The sequence below is a fragment of the Phalaenopsis equestris genome, unplaced genomic scaffold (genome assembly GCF_001263595.1).
Source record: "Phalaenopsis equestris unplaced genomic scaffold, ASM126359v1 Scaffold000787, whole genome shotgun sequence".
NCBI lineage: Eukaryota > Viridiplantae > Streptophyta > Magnoliopsida > Asparagales > Orchidaceae > Phalaenopsis > Phalaenopsis equestris.
The window spans coordinates 619,516-637,602 of NW_018165227.1; the positions used below are offsets into that span (position 1 = coordinate 619,516).

Here is an 18,087-nt window from a genome sequence, read left to right on the forward strand (position 1 = left end):
ACGCTCTTAGAGTGTTTGTAGTTCTAGCACGATTTGAGTGACTAACCTGTGGACTATATGGCTTTACAAAAATATTTATGAAAATAAAACAAAATCTCTTTTGCATGTTAAAAAGAACAAAAAAGATTTAAACAACAACTTTTGCATGAAAATCAAATAATTTTTCTATGAAAATTTATTAAAGTCCATGGTTAGTCATTTGGATTGAGGTTAAGAACTATCTCTGGTAGAATGTCGAGTTGGCAACTCTTACTCAAGGTCGGGAAGCACACAGCCCAGCTCTGAGCCTCCACTTTTACCAATGTCTTATATCTAGTCCTGAGCTATCATATGTGGTTACAGGTTTCTTTTGATCGTGATTTCTACTACTCGTTTTTATGACTTTCATGCTAAGTTTTCTTGCTTTATTTATTTTTCTTGCAAGTATGTTTAAATATGCTGTAAATCATACTATGATCACAATATTAATCGCACAACTGTAGCAGATGCTCAGGTACGTTTTTTCAATTTATCTACAACATTTTACTTTATTGTATTTTACCTTTAAAGTACCTTTTATGTACATGCAATTTGACTACTTTGCATGCAAAACCAAAACTGAAACAAAACAAAACTAAACTTTGACACAAAAACTGGAACACAAATCACCAATCTCAAACACTTAAATACTGGAGGCATCGCTACGATAGGAGCTTGGAGCCAAATTTTTGGGCAGCACGGCGAGGAATTCAGGCCGAATAGCAAGAGGATCTTCTTCAGCATTATCTCTTCCTAGCATATAACAAGCTATAGGACTTCGAGGTAGTTTGCCCAACGCGACGTAAATCCTCACATCTTCTTTAGGTACTGGAGGCATCGCTACGATAGGAGCTTGGAGCTAAATTTTTGGGCAGCACGGCGAGGAATTCAGGCCGAATAGCAAGAGGATCTTCTTCAGCATTATCTCTTCCTAGCATATAACAAGCTATAGGACTTCGAGGTAGTTTGCCCAACGCGACGTAAATCCTCACATCTTCTTTAGGCTCCTGTACAACCATGTTGTGCAGCGTAAGCCCTAACTCGCCTTAGGTTCCGAGGTTGTCGTGTGACACGACGTAAATCCTCTTATTTCTGCGGGCTATTTGCTTAATCGAGTAATATGCACATGTAAGTCCAAAATAATAAAATTGACATGATTAAACAATTGAATAACATCATCTTTAAAAATGCAGCCACACAGTAGGATATTTTGAGAAGTCACTGAGGGTTCTCCTCAGGATCTGTGACATCCCCTACCCTTTCTTTTCTTTGGACTCCTGAAATAACTGTTCTTATTCGAGCCACTCTCACTTGTTTTTTCTACGTCCTACCGTGAAAACCTAAATCTTGAGATATTGAAGACCAGTACCTCTGATCACTATCGAGAGTTTTCTCGAGTGATTTCCGTCATTTGGGATGTAATTAACTATAGGGGTTTGCCTCTATAGGGAACTTGGAACCCAGGTAAAATAAACCTTATTTAATCTTTGCATTAGATAGGAGAACTTGTCGGTCATACATAAAAAGTTCGCAGACCAAACGGATGTCACAAATCTTTTAGTTTATAGCTGCACTTATCTTTCAGGAGGGTGTATTATTCGCGGTATTGGGCACGATTATGCAAACTATTGGACGAATGAGATCCATTTGGTCTCATTTTTTGAAAATTAAAACATACCACTTTCAAAACCTGAACTATATATCTATTTTATTAAATTAAATTTCAAAAAATTATTTTCATATCTATATTTTTAAATCATCGAAAAGTTAACCGACAATTTCTGACGACTCCGCTGGGGACTAGTTCCTCTCTTCATTTTGATCAAGAGGTTGTCTTCATACATCGGTAGTGTGTCCATGCCTATCGTGGGCCAGACTGCTGTTCTTCCGTTCACATACTGTACTCATTTCTTTCTTGAGTCAGTATGGTCAACTCTTCTTGGATTTCAGGACCATCTGCTTAACCATCCTTAAGCAGAGGGGTCAAACCATCCCTAAGCAGAGGGGTCCAGGAATCCCTAGGATTTAGTGGGATGGACCCCCAATAGGTGTGGTAGGTTAGGGAAGGAGTGAGTCCGATGTGGAATGGGTCTTTTCCAATTCTTGACCGGGTCCTGTACCTCATGATCGCTTCATCTCTCTTCCGAGTTCGGCTTGTTCTTTTCACAAGTCACCTCAAATTTACCTCAAATTTTACCTTTGAAACTTTCCTCAATTGTATTAAAATTTCACAACCTAATGTCAAAACAAACACTCACAGTTAAAGAATCAAACATTAAAGAATTAGGCAAAATTTTAAACAAAAGACACAATATGACAACAACAAAAAATTAATTCAAGTCAAAATCACTTGGATAATTTTCGAAAGAAACGCCCAGTTCATAAGACAATTTTATCAAATTTTGTGCTCTTAACTAAGGTATTTCGCCCGGAAATAGAACACAGTACTCTGACATTCAACAATTTTTCAACTGACAGGAAAGATGTCGTTCCCAACGTTGACCTTCTCGTGCAACTTGCCTACCAGCAGGGGCGCCCGCCAGGTGGGATCCAAGATTAAGTTTGGGTCTGGATTTGATGAGTTTGAAGTAGTACTCGGCAAGACCCTGTTCGTAATAATGAAAGTTGTTGCCCCGGATGTCTAGGAGCCGTCCACTAAATTCAACTTGAATTGTGACCAAGACTTCCCTTCCCTCAAGAGGGTAAAAGTCACTTCTGCTCCCATTAAGCCAGCTGCCCCTGTTACTACCAGAGTTGCTCCAGTTTCTACAAAGACATTCACTGTCACTCCCGCTGGGATTAATGTGGCTGCACCTACTTCCCCACCAGTGTCTAAAGGAAAAGGAATTTTGTACGAAAAGAATCTGGTTCTTGCCGTTGCCCCACCGCCATCTGTGTTTGAAATTGGTTCTAGTTCGAAGTCCGGTCGACTTACCAGGACTCAACGGAGGAACCGCAACCGTAAGATTCTGAAGGCTAAAATGAAGACTGAATGGGCAGAAGCTTTGAAAACTATTCCGTCCAAAGAAATTCCTCAGCAGGAGGAAGTTGAGTTGTCTGAGACCGCACCTTTTCTCGGAGGAAGTAGATTTCACTCATTGTCTGCCGGTCTCGAGGAGAGTGCTCATAGGATCGCCACCACAACGCCGTCATCGCTTGACCGCCAGAGCGAGAAGAGAAAGAGACATGAGCCTTTTGCACAAACCCGCTTAGTTTTTGAAAGATTGGCCCGAAAGGAGCGTTGCTCCGTTGCCGAGATAATAAGAAGGATGGGGTGCGCTATATCGCCTCGAATTCGCGTAGAGATTCTGAGAAAAGATAGCGGTAAGACAGTGGCACAATGGCCTCGTATTCCCGTTAAGCTTCGCTTGGGAGAACGTTCTGATACCGCTTCTACCCATGTTGTTACTGCTGCCGCCTCACGGAAGCCCACAAAGCATCGACCGATCCAGCTTCGCTTGGGTCCAAGGACACCGCTTGCCGCCACAAAGGGAGAACCTTAAAAGATAAACAATGACAAAAGATCGCTTGTTACGATATCCAAACCGCGTGCTATGGATTGTAACTTATCTTGGAGAGCCGAGGCCGCAATGAGACGCCTAGTCTCCGAACTTTGGTTCCGAAGGAGAAGTTGCGGAAACCTAATGTCGCTGGATTGGTGCCGCAACATGGATCAAAAGGATGTCTCTCTGCAAAGGATTCTAAGTTTGATGCCCCAATTTCTAGTGTTCCGGTCGTGTCAAAACCAATGTTGATAGAATATGTACAACAACAGTTCCCAGTCGATCTTAAGATCATTAAGGGGAAATTGATTGAAGATACATTGGAGAAGCTCAGGACTGAAATTACTAAACTGTCAAAAGAACAAGGAAACATCAGTAATGAAGAATGCGATTTGTCGGATCATATGGATGAAGATTTCGCAGAAATCCTAATGGTTGAGACTAGAGCCTCTGCATCATCGCACAATGCTCCTTCGCCCACTGAGGAGAATGTCGTTGATGAGCTACGGAGAGACATCCGACAAAGAGATGAAGATATTATCCTGATGCAGAAAAGGATGGAGGAGATGATAACCGTTATAACTGCATTTCAGAATCAACCCCAATCTCCGATAGTAGCTTTTCCAGAAGCAAACCAGTCAGAAATCATTCATATTGCAGATGAAAATAAAGAGCCAACCCAGAACACAATACCGAAAAGGGACATCAAACAGATGGTTGAACAACAAGTAAGGGAAGCTTTAGCTCAATCCAAAGGAGGAGCATTGATTCCAAAGGGTAGACCATATCCAGAGGAATTCGATGCAGTGTCGTACCCAAAAGGCTTCGTACCACCTACATTCAAAACATTTGATGGAACAGGGAACCCTTGTCAGCATGTTGCACACTTCCGGGCAAGCTGCTGCAGTGCGGGGGGTAGCGAAGCGCTTTTATTCTTTCAGTTTGTGAGCAGTCTCTTTGGAGTTGCTTTTGATTAGTATGCAGAACTGCCTAATGGGTCAGTAAAGACATTCACAGAACTGAAAAACATGTTGGTTAACTGGAAAACATGTTTTTTAAGAGGTTCGCTGGAGCTCAGCACCATATCACCATTGGTGATCTTGGGTTGGGGGAACAGAAACCAACGGAAACCCTAGTGGAATACATTCTGCGGTGGAGGAATCTAAGTATGAAGTGTGAGCCACAATTGCAGGAACAACATGCAATTGAGATCTTACTCAAGAGCATTCATGGTCCAGTAGCTTGTTTTCCTACGCAAAGGATTTACAATCAAAACCTTTGAAAAACTACTCAATAAAGCTGCAAGCCTGCAAGAGGCTAAACAACTCAGATTCCTGGAGTAAGCTGACAATTCAAAGCCCGTAAAGACATTCGAGAAGAGGTCCGGAACGGTGACAACAATTGACAGGCAAACAACCAATGCAGATCCAGGTAGAGCAGCCTCAGCAAGACTATCAGCAGTACCATCAATCACAGCGCCAACAGGGGACCTACCGCACAGACAGAGGGCAGGGTTCATACGTGGCCGATCGGTTGACCAGAGTCTACTCTTTGGATGAGGCAGTGGGGAAGATGTTCAAAAATTTGATCAAGAAGCCCGAGTTCAGGTTGCCAGAGCCGAAGAAACCAGAGGAGGTCGATAAGAAGGATCACCCTAGATATTGCCCATATCACAGATTGCTTGGGCACACCATAGAAGGTTGTATCAGTTTCAAAGAGTGGCTCGAGAAGAACTTCAAGAATGGGAACATAACGATCCCGGAAGAATATCTGAGGGAACCTGAAAAAGGTTCAATCAATATAATTTTGGTCGATCCAAGTGTTCCGCTTGACTCCTACACAGCTGACGCCGGATGGGACACAATTCAGACAAAGCTTTCGAAGAAAATATCAAACTAGATTCCAACTAGCTCGGTACAGGCTGCCATGCAGAATTCAAAGCCTCTTTCCTGTTGAAGTATAATAGATTCTGTCTTTTGATTTCTACTATTGATATAAAGAAGGGTTATCATGTAAGGTCACTGTCAGTGGGTCCCAACCCTCCCCACCACAATAAAGCAAGAAAGAAAAGGAGTTTGTCATTATCTAGGGTTCATCAGTATTTGAAATATCACTCAAAATGAGAAATGTTTTGTTGTTCATTTTCTGTAGACAATTTTACATCGAATGAAAAAAAATTACTTCGACTTTCAAAGTCCAATCAAGAGATGGGTAACTCAAAATGAATATTTCGACGTTTTAACAAGATCATGACTAAAAAAAAAGAGAAATTTCAAATTAATGCTCTAATGACCGGGTCCAGCACTTCAAAGATTTTTGGACTGGGTCCTAAGTAAATTTCAGAATAAAATTGTGTGATCGAAATACGAGTGAAATACGAGTAGTTGATACAAGTAGTTGACTAAGGATATCAAGAGTCTTTTAATCTTCGGCCAAATGACTGGTCCTGACTTTTGAATGAGCTATAATATCCCAAAATTCATTTTAAGAAGTACTCGAAAATTATTATTTAGGGGGTTTCAGACATTCAAAATCCTTAACATGTGTCCCACCAGATATAGTAATTCTCAATAAAAAAAAGGAGGGAGTGAAAAAAAAGTCTATAAAAAAAAGGAAGAAATAAAAAAAATCTCCCTAGGAAGAAGCTTGAGGTTGACATATAATCAGAAATTAGTGTCTGAATTCTCTCATAATTAATAAAACTTGAAGAGCTCTCTTAAGAAAATTCCTCTGATATTATAATCTGCAAAAAGTTAAGTTATCTTGAGCCATTTAGTCGACCATTAACGGACTCAGAAATATCTTTGGGAAATAAAAAAATATTTTAATCGCATGATCTGAAATTTTGATTTGAAATCTGCTTAGGCTCAGAAAGAAAGAATTAAAGTAAAAGGGTTATGTTATTAGCAAATTAATGGAAATTCTCCTATGAAGTCGTATCTTTGAAGTGCCCAGAAGATTCAACTTCAACATCAATTCAAATAGTGTCGATGATTTCTCAAAGACAGTGTGAACACCTTTACAAAATCTGCGGTAAAAAAACAACGACTGCTACGAACGGGGCTACAAAGTTGCAGCCTCTCAAGCTATGATGTCCTTAGAAATAACACATTTTTATGTGTACTTGAAAGAATATAATTCCGATAGTACCATAAAGAATGAGTTAATTTTACACATGCCTCCAGCCAATGGTAGCTCATTTTTATGTGTACTTGAAAGAATACAATTCCGATAGTACCATAAATAATGGGTTAATTTTACACATGCCTTCAGCTAATGAACGGTATCTCAAGAAGCACTGCGCGTCACGGTGTTTCAATGACAAAACCTTATCCTTAGAAACATTGATGACATAGTTGTCTAAAACTGGGTCCAATTCCTAACAACAATGCAACAAAAGAGAACTCACAGAACATAAACATAGACCACATCAAAACGCAACAAAAAATAAAAATAAACTCATTGTCATATCAAATACATCAAATTCAAAATCAGCATTTCAAACTTCAAATTTTGATCGGGTCAGGTTGACTCTCTTTGACCTATCACTAGCGTCACTTCTCTCGGCACGAAGTTTCTTTCAACAGGAACTCTAGAGGTTAGTTTGCTCCATCTACATAGAACCACACTCTTCTTTGCCTTTTTGTCCGGTGTGAATGAGGGTTTGGTTGGTTCTATTGGAACTGCATCTCTTTTCACACATACATTTTTTTGATCAACCATTGAATTGAAAATGATTCCCTTCATGCTCCTTCTCAATTTGATTTCTTCCTAAAAAACATTTTCCGCGCTGCATAAACTTCCATAAATTCCACATAAAACTTCCACAAAATTCAACATCCATACTACGAATCTCTTCACTTGCAATTTCTACAAATTTCATCGTCTCCTCAAATTTCACAGCAATCTCTACAAAATTCTACATCAAACACTGCAAATCCTACACTCATCATCATCAACAACAACAACAACAAAGTCTTAATCCCACTACGTGGGGTCGGCTAAATGAATCCTTTTTCTCCATTGCGTCCTATTTAGTGTCATATTTTCATTTAGTTCTAGTAAATTAAGATCATTTTTAATACAATAAGCCCAAGTCTTCCTAGTTCTACCTCTGCCTTTCTTAACACAAGTCGAATTTAAAACATCTACTCTCCTAATCGGATCATCTAATGGTCGACGTTTAATCTACACTCATAAGTTCCATAAATTTCACACATACAAATCTCCACAAATTTTCATAATTTCTGCATTTACAAATCTCTGCATTCACACTTCTTAGAAAATCTTCAAAATTTTACAAGTCTCCAAGTCGTTGCAAATCTGCATATTTCTGCAGCACCTCTGCACCCTCATAAACTCTCGTGAATTCCACAAAATCATTGCAAAACCTCACAATCACCACAATTTCATCAATGCACATTTCATGAATTTTTACACTCAACAAGCGGAATAAACATGGTTTTATTCCTTCTCAACACTCAACACTCAACATTCAACACTCAATACTCAGCACTCAACACATTTGGGATAGGTTCAATCCTAATCCTTTCTCAACACTCAGCACTCAGCACTCAACACATTTGGGATAGGTTCAATCCTAATCCTTTCTCAGCACATTTGAGATAGGTTCAATCCTAATCCTTTCGGCACTCAACACATTTGGGATAGATAAAATCCTAATCCTTTCTCAGCACTCAACACTCAGCACATTTGAGATATGTTCAATCTTATTCTTTCTCAGCACTCAGCATATTTGGGATATGTTCAATCCTAATCCTTTCTCAGCACATTTAGGATAGGCTCAGTCCTATTCTTTTTCAGCACTCAACACATTTGGGATAGGTTCAATCCTAATCCTTTCTCAGCACTCAACACATTTGGGATAGGTTCAATCCTAATCCTTTCTCAGCACTCAACACATTTGGGATAGGTATAATCCCAATCCTTTCTCAGCACTCAACGCTCATCATATTTGGGATAGGCTTAATCTTATTCTTTCTCAGCATCTTTGGGGGTAGGCTTAGTCCTATTCTTTCTCAGCACATTTGGGAGATTTTTAACATTAATCCTTTCTCAACATATTTGCACATTTAGGATAGTTTCAATCCTAATCCTTTTACAACACCCCTTCCAACCACGACACTCCATATAACCATAACAATCTTTGTAAGACAAAACAATCAAACGACGCAAACATGTGACAAATTCTTTCATCCCCTGCAGAACTTCTGAAAATCTTCAATAAGCTATTGTCCTTGGGTTGAGAATCCCCTAATGGAAAGTCCCAACTCAAATTTCAGTTTTACTCTGGATCGATTCATTCTGAGTATGGTGTACTTAGATGGTTATTTTGATCGTGTTGGTCACTTCGGTCAACACCAATACGTGCGGCCGCACCTATTGGGGGTCTATTTGTTGACCTCATTTTTAGTGAGGTGTTAGTTTCCTACTCCTAGAACCCATAATCTAGCCTTACGAGTTTCTTGTTGATCATCCTAGCGGTCTTGACTCATTTTTTTGAATAACTCGCATTAGTGGTTCTAAGCACTCAACTTCTAGTTGTAAGGGCTAAGGACCAACATGTAGAGGACCCGAAAATAAGTTCTTACAGGATCGTACGGCCTTAGATGAACCCTCGGTGACTCAGCAACGCACTCGCTACACCACACACGAATTTGACACGTTTTTGGCCTGATCTCCTGAACGGCTCTGGATGACGAAATGGACCACACAGATGCGTCTGGGATGTCGACTTTAGCTAGGGAGGACAACCATTTTGCCGGGGTTACGCGCGCGCACAGATTGCACGGAAATCGATGCATTTTTTTCTTTAGCAGGATGCGGGCCTAAACTAAACTCAGGTTCAACTCGAATTCGATTCAGGCTGAACTCGAGCCTGAACAATAGTTAAGCAATTTGAATTTTGAATTTCAAATTTCAAATTTCAAATGAAATGTTTAATCCAGCTTTAATGAAATTTAATTAGGAGATATGTCATGCCAAATAAACTCATCTGTTAAAGGAAACAAATTAAGTCCCCGCCAATCGCTTCTGAGTAACGGCTACAACAGCCCGGCTCGATCTCGTCTCCTGCACCGAAGCCGCAGAACCCATCCTCTGCTCTGTTCGACCCGTCCCCCCCCACGAAAGCCGCAACTCTGCTCAATCTCGTCTCTCGCCCGCACCAAAGCCGCAGACCCATCCTCTGCTCTGCTCGATCCCGTCTCCCGCATCGAAGCCGCAACTCTGCCAGATCCCGTCTCCCGCCCGCACCGAAGCTACAGCTTTGCTTGATCCGGTCTCCCGCACCGAAGCCGCAGACTCCCTCTTCCTTCTCGCCTGCTCGATCCCACCACCCACGCCGAATCCCCTCACCTCTTCTGCGAATGTTGAAGCCTACGCTTCTTCTGCGGACGTCGAAGCCCTCGCTCCTCTCTGCGAAGACTGAAACCCTTGCTCGCCTCTCTCAGCCTCTGCTTCCGATTTTGCCTTAAACCATTGCCGCTCCAACTGAATTTTCAGCGAATCATGATCGTCGTTAGCAAGGGGGCGGTGACCAATTCTTAACAAGCACAGAACCAAGGTGTCCTTTTATTTCCTCTTGATCGAAAAAGCTCTCCTAAAGGTATATCTTCTTCCAAAACAAATCTCTGTATGATTTTCTTTTACTTATGAAAGTATGTTAGTGTTTGATACTTCTAAAACAAAACAAAATGTGTATGCAAGAGATGCTTGTATGAAATATGATAGATTCCACTTGATTTTTGCTATTTTATTTTGATATTTGTGTGGGATGGGTCTTGATAGATTCATTTGGACATTCATGCAAAATTTTTTTAATGAACTCCTCTGTCCAAGCTGATGTATTGTAAATCATAACAAATCGTATATGGGTTTGCCAATGGTAATCGGAATTTCACTTTCATGCATTTGCCTTGTAGTTGCATGCCATAAATGCTTGTAATAAAAGTGATGAATCTCTTTGGTTATATATATTCGGAATGTTAGATTATTGCAAGATTACATGAATTGTGGTGTTGATATTGTGTTTCCACTTGCATACATATGTATCATCCAGTTCTCATGAATTTATATGTCTTATACTTGAACTTTACTCTTGCATTTATACAACACAATATTTCAACTGTTTTGGAGTTATCGCCAGCGTCGATTTGGGGCTTAACATGTCATTTGGAGTTGTTTTATGTGCTGTCTTTGAACTTCTAAAATGTTGTTTGAAGCTTTCAAAAGGGGCTGATTTGAGAGCTGTTTTGAAAGTGTGGTCTTGGGTTTATATGGGTGTTGTTTGAAGATTTTAGAAGTCTTGATTTGGAGTGTTTTAAAGTGCTATTTGAGTGCTGAAATTGTAGTTTGGGCTGTTGTAGGTAGCTTACAAGTGTTGCGAACTACTGATTGGATGTGTTAAAAATGCTATGAAAGCTTTTGGAGTGTTGTGAGAGCTATTGGGTATTATTTGGAACATAGTTAAATGTTGTTTGAGAGCTTTATTTACTGTTTTGAGGCTGGATTTATAGAACTTTGTCTATTGTTTTGAGGCTGGATTTGGGAGCTTTATTTACTATTTTAGGTTTCACTTGATTATCATTTAAACGCTTTTAGACCGACTCACGCACTTTTTTTTTTTCTTCCCTCTTCAGCTTTACTAGTTTTGGAAGTGAGTCAGCCTCCTCCTTTTGTTTTATTTATTTTTACATGGTTAAGTCATAAAGATGGGAATTTATGATTTAATTAATTGGATATTATAGAAAAGCTTAAATCACCTTAAGCATAAGTTAAAGAGTATGTTTCCTAGAGTTGTAGGAGCACACCCTAGGTAAGAGTCCATCCACCTAATCCTCAGTGTAGACCTCCTAAACTTTAGGTGCACACCCTAGGTGAGAGCTCATCCACCTAGTCCTCGGTGTAGGCTTCCTAGAGCTTAGGCACACACCCTAGGTGAGAGTCCATTCACCTAGCCCTCAATGTTGGCTTCCTAGATTTTAGGTGCATACCATTGGTGAGAGTCCATCCACCTAGTCCTCGGTTTAGGCTTCCTGCACTTTAGGAGCACACCCTAGGTGAGAGCCCATCCACCTAATCCTCAGTGTAGGTTTCCTAGACTTTAGGAGTACACCCTAGGTGAGAGTCTATCTACCTAATCTCTGCAGTGTAACCTCCCAAGGTTTTAGGAGCATACCCTAGGTAAGAGTCCATTCACCTAATCCTCGAATGCACAGTGAGACTAGACACTTGACCCTAATTCACAAACTGACTAAGACACTAGACATGATACACCGAGACCTGACCCATGCTTTCTTAATTAAATCAACAGTGAAATTTCCTCAATGACTTAACCTATAATGAAACTCAGTGCACCGGGATTTGAGCTTAGATATTAACTCAAGTTTTTCTGGCAATTGGGGAAATTTGTTAATGCCACATATGGATCACCGAACTAGGATAAGTCTAGGGTCTAGGTGAGGTGAGGCGATGACGACATTGCTTATGCGTGCTTAAACGAGGAATACGAAGTGAAATTATTAGAAGAGTGAGATTATTATAATAATATCTCCTACCTCAATGATCTTCTATAAAAGTGAGGAAATGATTGATGATGCTATTTGTCGACCCTTGGCGGGATTGTTGCTCTCGACGCTGTTAGGGTGTCAGTTGTTCTAGCACGATTAGAGCGACTAACCTGTAAACTATATGACTTTATAAAAATATTTACGAAAATAAAACAAAATCCCTTTTGGATGTTAAAAAGAACTCTGTATAAAAAGGACTTAAACAACTTTTGCATGAAAATCAAATAATTTTTCTATGAAAATTTATAAAATTCAATGTTTAGTCATTTGGATTGATGTTAAGAACTACCTTCTATAAATTGTCGAGTTGACAACTCTTACTCAAGGTCGGGAAGCACACAGCCCAGCTCTGAGCCCCAACTTTTACCAATGTCTTATACCTAGTCATGAGCACATATGTGATTACAGGTTTTTTTTGCTCGTGATTTCTACTACTCATTTTTATGACTTTCATGCTGAGTTTTCTTGTCTTATTTATTTTTCTTGCAAGTATGTTTAAATATGTTGCAAATCATACTATGATCACAATATTAATCACACAATAGTAGCAGATGCCCAGGTACGCTTTTACAGTTTATCTATAACATTTTACTTTACTGCATTATATCTTTCAAGTACCTTTTATTTATCTACAATTTGACTACTCTGCATGCAAAATCAAAACTGAAACAAAACAAAATCAAACTTTGGCACCAAAATTGGGAAACACAAATCACCAATCTCAAAAACACTGGAGTCATCGCTACGACAGGAGCTTGGAGCCAACATACCTTTCAAGTACCTTTTATTTATCTACAATTTGACTACTCTGCATGCAAAACCAAAACTGAAACAAAACAAAATCAAACTTTGGCACCAAAATTGGGAAACACAAATCACCAATCTCAAAAACACTGGAGTCATCGCTACGACAGGAGCTTGGAGCCAACTTTGTGGGCAGCACGGCGAGGAATTCAGACCGAGCAGCAAGAGGATCTTCTTCAGCATTATCCTTTCCTAGCATAATAACAACCTATAGGACTTCAAGGTTGTTTGCTCAGCGCGACGTAAATCATCACATCTTCTTTAGGCTCTTGTACAACCATGTTGTGCAGCGTAAGTCCTAACTCGCCTTAGGTTCCGAGGTTGTCATGTGACACGACGTAAACCCTCTTATTTCTGCGGGCTATTTGCATAATCGAGTATTATGCATATGTAAGTCTAAAATTAAAATAATAAAATTGATAGGATTGAACAATTGAATAACACCGTTTCTAAAACGCAACCACATAGTATAATAGTTTGGGAAGTCAATGAGGGTTCTCCTCAGGATCTGTGACGTCCCCTAGCTTTTTCTTTCTTTGTACTCCTAAAAATAACTGTTCCTACTTGAGTCACTCTCACTTGTTTTTCCATGTCATATCGTGAAAACTTAAACTACCTTGAGATTTTGAAGACCAGCACCTCTGATCACTATCGAGAGTTTTCTCGAGTGACCCCCGTCATTTGGGATATAATTAACTATAGGGGCTTGCCTCTATAGGGAACTTGGAACCCAGATAAAATAAACCTTATTTAATCTTTGCATTAGATAGGGGAACTTGTCGGTCATACATAAAAGATTTGTAGACCAAAAGGATGTCACAAATCTCTTAGTTTGCAGGATTGAGTCTATTGCCGAGGTCTACACTTATCTTTCGGGAGGATGTAGTATTCGTGGTATTGGGCACGATTATGCAAACTATTGAACGAATGAGATCTATTTGATCTCATTTTTTGAAAATTAAAACATATCACTTTCAAAACCTGAACTATATATCTATTTTATTAAATTAAATTTCAAAAAATTATTTTCATATCCATATTTTCAAATCATCGAAAAGTTGACCGACAGTAGGTATTGGGTTTTAGGTTTATTTTTTGCTGGATAAAATAGTAGGTATAAAATTCCTAAGATCCTGATGTAGGATGAGTAAGGGCGGATGGCTTCTACTGCAATTCTGGATGTTATGCAAAATGGAAAAAAAGTCATAATATAATTGAATATTGTATTTAAATTTAATGACATCATGGTTTACTCATTCCAAAATTAATATAATTTAATTGTCATTGAAATCTGAAATTCTACAAGATAACATGTCAGCAAACATAAAATTTACGTCGATCAAGCCATATTGTTAAAATGAAAACTTGAGACATATTTTGACAAAAGTTTAATCACCATAGAAAACTTGTGTCCAAACATATTAAAAAGAAGAGCATTGATAGAATCATCCTTAAGTAGTTATCCAAATGTATGAACAATGCACATACAACATGCACAGGAGTGCAAAATTTTAATTGTATTTCAATATTCCAACTGAAGTGTGGAAATTTTTAGGAGATTTGGGAGTTTCTTGGCTTACTGAACTCTAATATTATTTTAAAAGCTAAAAAGATGCCTGAGGAGTTGAGAAAAAGTATTTTGGTCCTCATTTTTAAGAATAAAGGGGATGCACAAGAGTGTGCAAATTATAGAGGAATTAAGTTGATGCGTCATACTTTAAAATTATGGGAGAGGGTAATTGAACATAGTTTAATATGTATTACAAAGATTTCTCATAATCAATTTGGTTTTATGTCGGGGCAGGTCTACCATGGAAGCTATGCATTTATTGAGAGGTTTGATGGAGAAGTTCAGAGATAATAAGGAGGATCTACATTTGATTTTTATTGATTTAGAAAAAGCTTAGGATAAGGTTCCAAGAGATGTCCTTTGGAGCGTTCTTGAGAAGAAAGATGTTGATTTGACTTATATTCAAGTCATTAAGGATATGTATACTAGAGTTGTTACTTGTGTTCGAACTGAAGGAGGATTGACCAAATATTTTCCTATTTCTGTTGGATTACATCAAGGACCGGCTTTAAGCCCATATCTTTTTGCTTTAGTTATGGATGATCTTACTGGACATTTACAGGAGTATGTATCTTGGTGTATGCTTTTTGCTGATGATATCCTTCTCGTGGATAAGACGAGAACAAAAACCCAGGAGAAACTTGAATTATGGAGGTATACATTGGAGTTTAAAGACTTTCATTTGAGTAGAACTAAAGCTGAATATGTGGAATGTAATTTTAGTAGTAGTAGCTCTAGTGATAGAAGTGTAACTTTGGGTCATCAAATTATTAAAAGGTGTGAACGATTTAGATATCTCAGATTGTTTTTCAAAGCGATGGTGTTATAGATGGGGATGTTAATAGTAGAATTCAAGTTGGTTGGTTGAAATGGAGGAATGCTTCGGGCCTTTTGTGTGATAGAAAAGTACCACTTAGACTGAAAGGAAAATTTTATAAGAGAGTGGTGAGACTTGCAATGCTCTATGGCACTGAATGAAAAGTATCGCTTAGCCTTTAAAAGTGAAGCATAATACTAAGTTAAGTGTTGCCGAAATGAGAATGATTATGTGGATGAGTGGCTTTACACTTAGATACAAAATGCGAAATGAATATATCCGGGATAGGGGGATAGGGTTTCGAGTATATCCGTGATAGAGTTCGTGTAACTTGAGTGACAAACAATCTTAGATGGTTTTCTTAGATGGTTTGGTCACATTAAGAGTCGACCATCTGATGATCCGATTAAGAAAGTAGATGTTTTAGATTCAACTTATGTTAAGAAAGACAGAGGCAGACCTAAGAAGACTTGGGCTTGTTGTATAAAAATGATCTTAATACTTATCCATTTCTTCTCCTTCCTCACTAGCTAGCATATCATATAGAAAGGATTCATGTACGTAGTAGGATAAAGGCTTTGTTGTTGTTGTTGTTGTATAGTGGGTGTTCCCTTTTTTTCATCCTCAGGCCTCTTTAATTAGCCAGCATGAAGCTTTATTTATTTATTTATTTTTGCGGTGAAATAGATTGTTTTGATCTTATTAAAGATGACATGGTAACATTCTTTTGCTAGTCGATTATGTTATTATAAATTATCTATTTGAATCTTTAGTATTTTTTATATTCGTTTTTACCTTTTTGGTCAGGGCTCTGCACCAACTATATCGATAGATAACACAGGAGGCTGCCAACTGTACCTGAGCAAAGAGTCACTGGAATGTTCTATAATTACCGCTAAATCAAATGCAATTAATGTAATGGTTCGTGGACCAGGCTCTGAGATTGATTGGGTATGTTTTGTTGTTTAATTTAAAAGTCTGCATATCATTATTTTTTTTAACTGCTGCAATTCAATTACTTTGCAAATTTTTCAAGGAATGTGCAAATACTGAACGGGTATTGTGCCCTACCTCTATAGAACAGTGTTTCCAATGCGCTAGAATCACCCAAAGCAATATATGGCTGCCCAATGCTCAAGACTCTAGATTCTCGCTTAAATGACGTGGAAAACTAAAAGAGAAATGGTTACATTGCTATTGAATTTATTCAATTATGAGAAATAATTTTGAAGAAAATAAAACAATAATCATCACAAGAGCTTGTGGCGGGGAAACTTTTGTTTTCAAGTTCCATTACGTTGCAAATTCTAAATTTGCTTAGTAGATTAATCTAATCAAATATATTTAAACTGCTTGGGTTTGTTGCATACATAGTCCTTAATTATTACTACTATTACTTCATCATTATCTTTGCTCTTCTTAATATTAATGAATTTGTGCCTCTCCATATCTTATTTTGTTGCATACATAGTCATTAATTATTGCTACTATTGCTTAGTAGATTATTACTACTAATGTAAGATTACTAAACCTTGATCAAAATAGGTTAAGGTAAAAACTTTGGAATACACTCATGAATCTTGCGAGCCCTGAAAATTCTCTCTTTAACCTATGGCTTTCTCTAAAATCAATCTATCTCATACTAACATCATCCTGGATAAGGCTTTCTAAAAAAATAAAGAAATAAGGGTAAGAAAATCTCACCACCACGAAAGTTTTCGTAGCATTCTCTTTGTGTGTCCAAGCTTTTCCTTGTGCAAGGAAGTAAACTCAAAGAACTCTCACTCTTGCTCTCACCTTAATAAGAGATGAAGTGGAAGAAGAAGATCAAACAAAGAATGAAGAAGGAGAAGCCGAGGGAAAAAGGAGATGAGGAAGAAGAAGGTGGCTCTTCCTTTCTCCTCTATAGTTTCTCTCCAAATGCTCTCCAAGATAACGATGAGGAGAGTGAATTGGTTGAACGAGTTCAACAACAAGGGTGGGTCGGTCCAGCTGGGAGGCCGGTATGGCTAGTGCTTCTTAAGGCAGAGACTACCACCTTCCCCTCCCCTTCCTAGTTATTTTAAATATGTTCATTTCTGTCTTAGGGTTTAGTTTTTTGTCTTTCTGATTTCAACTCAGCATGGAGTTTAGTTATTTTAAATATGTTCATTTTTGTCTTAGGGTTTAGTTTTTTGTCTTTCTGATTTCAAAATTCTGTCCAGCTCATCATCATCAGTTTTTTTTCCATTTAGGGCTGTATCCGAAGGAGAGAGGTTGCTTCGGTTGTAACACGTCCAAGGTGGTGATCTTCTCCAAGAGAGGGTGCTCCGGTTGTAACACGTCCAAGGTGGTGATCTTCTCCAATGATTTGAGGGGTGCTCTAACTATAACCCAATCCCGCGAGAACATTTATCTTCTCCAATATCCATCTGCACCCCCCTCTTTCCTATTTTCAGCCACCATTCCAAGTTCTTTTCCCTGTTGTTTCTACTGTCGTCACCCTCCAGTTGCTCAATTGCTATCGGATATTGCTCTACCGCCCAACCTGACGTTGCAAACCACTCCTTTCTTTCTGTGTCGCAGTCTCTCTTGTTGTTGTATCCTACTCTGCCGCCTAGCCTGCCATTGCACGCCACTCCATCAACTCCTTTGTTGTGCTGCCACCTTCCTATTCCCTCAACCTGCTATCGCATTCTGTTATTCCTCTTAACCTGCACCCTACCAGCTATCAAGCCACCACCATTACCCCTTCATCGTCGCCCTAGGGTATTTTTTATGTTTGTTATTATTTATTTACTGTTT

General features: G+C 38.8%; 1 protein-coding gene across 1 annotated transcript in view; it reads left to right on the forward strand.

The window, feature by feature from the left end:
* The window catches only part of LOC110031189 (cyclase-associated protein 1), a gene marked incomplete at its 5' end in the record, with an annotated part of 60,059 nt that overhangs the window by 27,365 nt on the left and 14,607 nt on the right, over positions 1 to 18,087 (forward strand). Inside the window, 1 exon segment of the mRNA XM_020734275.1 lies at positions 16,111 to 16,254. Within this exon segment, the coding sequence (XP_020589934.1) occupies positions 16,111 to 16,254 (144 nt within the window).